Below are 3,390 nucleotides of genomic sequence, written 5' to 3'. Positions count from 1 at the left end.
GACTAGAGAGGAGAGAGAGGATTAGTAGTACAAGTTTGTGCTCTAAGAGAAGAGCAATCATGAAAGGCAAGGGTGCATGTCAGATCGGGTTAAGTGAGCTGAAGAACTTCATATTTTCGTCCAATTTATTGTAGTTTTGTTGTGTTGTAACATGCAGTAAAAGCATTGATTTGAGTGCTAGCTGGTAAGCTCACCACATCGGGGTGCAAGGTAATCACATCAGACACAAGGCAACCAAACAAAGCACATCGCATAAGCTGAGTCGAAAATTATAAAACGCGGGCAGCAACCAAACGCTTGAGGTTAGTTTGTTGCCGTAATTAGGGCTTCAAAGAGTCGAGTTTGAGCGAGTTGAAGTTGGCTCAGCTCAACTCATATGAAAATTCGAGCGAGCTCAAACTAAGTGAAGCTCATGATCGAGCTGTAGAACATGACTCGTGCTCAGCTTGTAACGATCTCGAGTCGATCTCGAGCTAGTTTCGAGCTAAATGAGATGGTAAAAATTATAAATCTATGAATGAAAAACAAAAAAATTAAGGTGAATATGCTGGGAACCTTTGCAAAAAATATAGGATATTTAACACATAGTCGACCACGTGCCATAATTAGGCCTAAATCTTCTCTGCACTTAATTAAGTCTCCATATTCGTTGATAAATAAAATGGAGATAAAATATGGACAACATATATGGTAATAAATCATCTTATTTTCATTTAATATATGGCATGATCATTTAACATAATGATATTCTGTCGAGCTATCGAGCTAAAATCGAGGGAGCCAATATTGGCTCAAGATCGGCTCGTTTCTCAGTCGAGCTACATAAAGTGTTCAAACTTAACTTGTTTCTTTTCAAGTCGATCTCGAGTCGAGTCAAAAAACGAGTCGATTTCGAGTGGCTCACGAGTCTCGAGTTTTTCTTGCAGCTCTAGCCGTAATGCATCCAGTGTTTTGTGGGCAACCAAACAAGGTGTAAAACATGGGCCAGATATGCAAGCGGGGCCGAAAATCGATTCAGACAATGAAACTAGCAAAACTGAACAATCATGGGCCAGATATCCATGATTCAATTATCACCCACCCGGCTGTACTAGATACACGACACGTACACGGATATGACACCACAAGTACCTCGATTGTAACCATGGATTTATCTGCTGGCTAGCTAGCTGAGCACGTATCACAAAACTAGCTAGAACCTCAACCTGACACACTAGCTGAAATAACGTACACGTACTTACTGAATACTATATTATTAACGTTTTGTTTGACAAAATCAAGAAGGCCATGTGCGAAAAAGCATAAGCAATCGAACTGCAAATGATCGAGGCTGAACCATCGATCTTCTAGTCGTGGAGGTGGCGGTCGAGATGGAGGATGGTGGAGAGGTTCATGGGGGAGATGTAGTCGGTGGAGCCGGTGAGGTAGTTCTGGGCGATGAGGCGGTTGGCGCGCTCCGTGGGGTGGAAGGCGTCCCAGAACACGTACTCGTCGCGGTTGGCGCAGAGGCTGGACACCATGGTGCAGATGCCGATGCCGTTGAACCGGCCCTGGCCGCAGCAGGCCTCGGTGGCGGTGACGAAGCCGTATGCCTTGGGGTCGGCGATGAAGTCGTCGTGCGCGCGGCGCGTGTTCACTGCCACGAACACCGCGCCGTTGCCGTTCCCGCTGCCGACCTCGGCGTTGAGCTGGTTGAGCATGGCCTCCATCTGCGGGTTGTAGGCCTCGGACGCGCGCTGCAGCTCGGGGTCGCAGCTGCCGTCGAGGCTGTGCATGGCGAGCTCGGCGGGCACGCAGCCGATGGGGCCGACGCCGGTGACGAGGATGCGGCGCGCGCCGAGGCCGTGGATGCGGCGGAGCACCTGCTTGTACTCGGACAAAATGTACTTGATGTAGTCGGGGAGGGAGAACTCCCGGGAGCGGGCCGAGTAGGGCACCAGGTAGTAGTTGTTGACGAAGTCGTTGCCGCCGAGCGTGATGAGCGTCAGCGCGCCGCCGACCACCCGCGCCGCCCGCTCCGGGCCGTAGAGCTTGGCCAGCCGGTGCTTGTACTGCTCGAAGTAGGTCAGCTGCTTCGAGATCCGGATGATGTTGGCCTGCACGATGCATGCATTAGAGAGTGTGTACAGTAGAGTTAATTGTTGAATGAAGTGTGCATTAAACGATGGATGGATCGGTGAAGGAAGCACGTACGAACTGGATGCCGGTGTCGTTGAGGATTCCGATGCCGGCGGAGGCGAAGTTGGCGCCGACGAGCAGGTTCTCGCCGTCCAGCTCGGGGCTAAGATACGGCAGCACCGGCACGGATCCTATCTGCTCGCCTGCGTGCAACATTGTTAATCAATCATTAGTTAGCCAAGCCCTCTAAATACCACCGACGGCTGGTGAAGAGCATCCATGAATGCACGAGCTTGCTACTCAACTGATGAGGTCGACGACGTTCTTGCCATTGGAGAACCTCCCCGTGGCGCGGTGGTCCGGGGTGTCGATGCCGTAGGGCCACGAGTCGGCGCGCGCCGACGTCATGAGGTAGTTGTTGTTGCCGTTGTCCACCAGCGAGTCGCCGAAGATGAAGAAGGCCCGGGCCGCGCCCGCCGCCGGCAGTGCGGGGAGCAGGCAGAGCGCGACGGCGAGAAGGGCCACTTGCCACGAGGAGGCCGCCATTGCTGCTATCGCTCCACACTCACTTGCCAGTTGCCACTGAAAGTGAGATGTAGTAGCTAGTGTATGCGTGTACACTTGGTGGATGCACTGAAACGTTGCGTGCAGTCGCCATTTATAGAGCATCTATCCGTCTAGGTAGGCACTTGTGCATCCATCTAGTGAGTGCGTGAGTGGCCACTTGGTTGGATCATGTCGTCGTCGCCGGAATTTACTCCGCGTGGCCCGGTACGACGTGTGGTTGGTGCACTGCTGTGCTGGTCACAGTGCCTGGCGTGGACCTTTAATTCTCCGGTAATTATGTCCCGCGGTTTACTGTCAATTCCTTGCCGGTTTTGGGGTTTGGTTGGTGTGTGCATTTTCAGACGCGCATTGGATCTTTGCAGGCTGTTTCACATGAATGATGAGCTGCCTCTGACTGAGCCAGAAACAGATTTCTTGTTAGTGTGTGCTGCAATTAATCACCTTTGTGAGAGCACTTCTGCTTACCCTCCGAATAACAGTTGGTTGATTAGGGAGGTATCTCAATGTTCAGCACCACTAGTATGCAAGCACACACGCAACTCGGTTCAATTGCGTGTGGCATCTGGTAGGACGATTTCGAGTACCATAGTGGTGAATAAATTCCGATCTAGCCGAATATCTGCACACCAGATGAATCTTAGTGCAACTAGTACTCGTCATCAAGTCGAGCTGCAATAAAACATGAAATGTCCCTGCGTTTCAGTT

The 3,390-nt window shown here is 51.2% G+C and overlaps 1 protein-coding gene across 2 annotated transcripts; it reads right to left on the bottom strand.

Moving 5' to 3' along the window:
- Positions 1 to 991: 991 nt before the first annotated feature.
- LOC123128967 (GDSL esterase/lipase At5g33370) lies at positions 992 to 2,764 on the bottom strand. 2 transcript variants are annotated; one of them, XM_044549090.1, is made up of 4 exons: positions 2,424 to 2,764; positions 2,194 to 2,321; positions 1,879 to 2,096; positions 992 to 1,731 (listed from the first exon to the last, which is right to left on the bottom strand). In XM_044549090.1, exons 1-4 carry the CDS (start codon positions 2,662 to 2,664, stop codon positions 1,347 to 1,349), a joined length of 972 nt encoding a protein of 323 aa, XP_044405025.1. In that variant the 5' UTR covers positions 2,665 to 2,764; the 3' UTR covers positions 992 to 1,346. The 2 variants fall into 2 exon arrangements, with proteins under 2 accessions (XP_044405025.1, XP_044405024.1); XM_044549089.1 differs by having other exon boundaries at positions 992 to 2,096.
- Positions 2,765 to 3,390: the final 626 nt, after the last annotated feature.

The sequence above is a fragment of the Triticum aestivum genome, chromosome 6A, assembly GCF_018294505.1.
Source record: "Triticum aestivum cultivar Chinese Spring chromosome 6A, IWGSC CS RefSeq v2.1, whole genome shotgun sequence".
Classification (NCBI taxonomy): Eukaryota; Viridiplantae; Streptophyta; class Magnoliopsida; order Poales; family Poaceae; genus Triticum; species Triticum aestivum.
The sequence above is the reverse complement of the archived record's forward strand: the minus strand, read 5'-3'. Positions and strand labels throughout refer to the sequence as shown.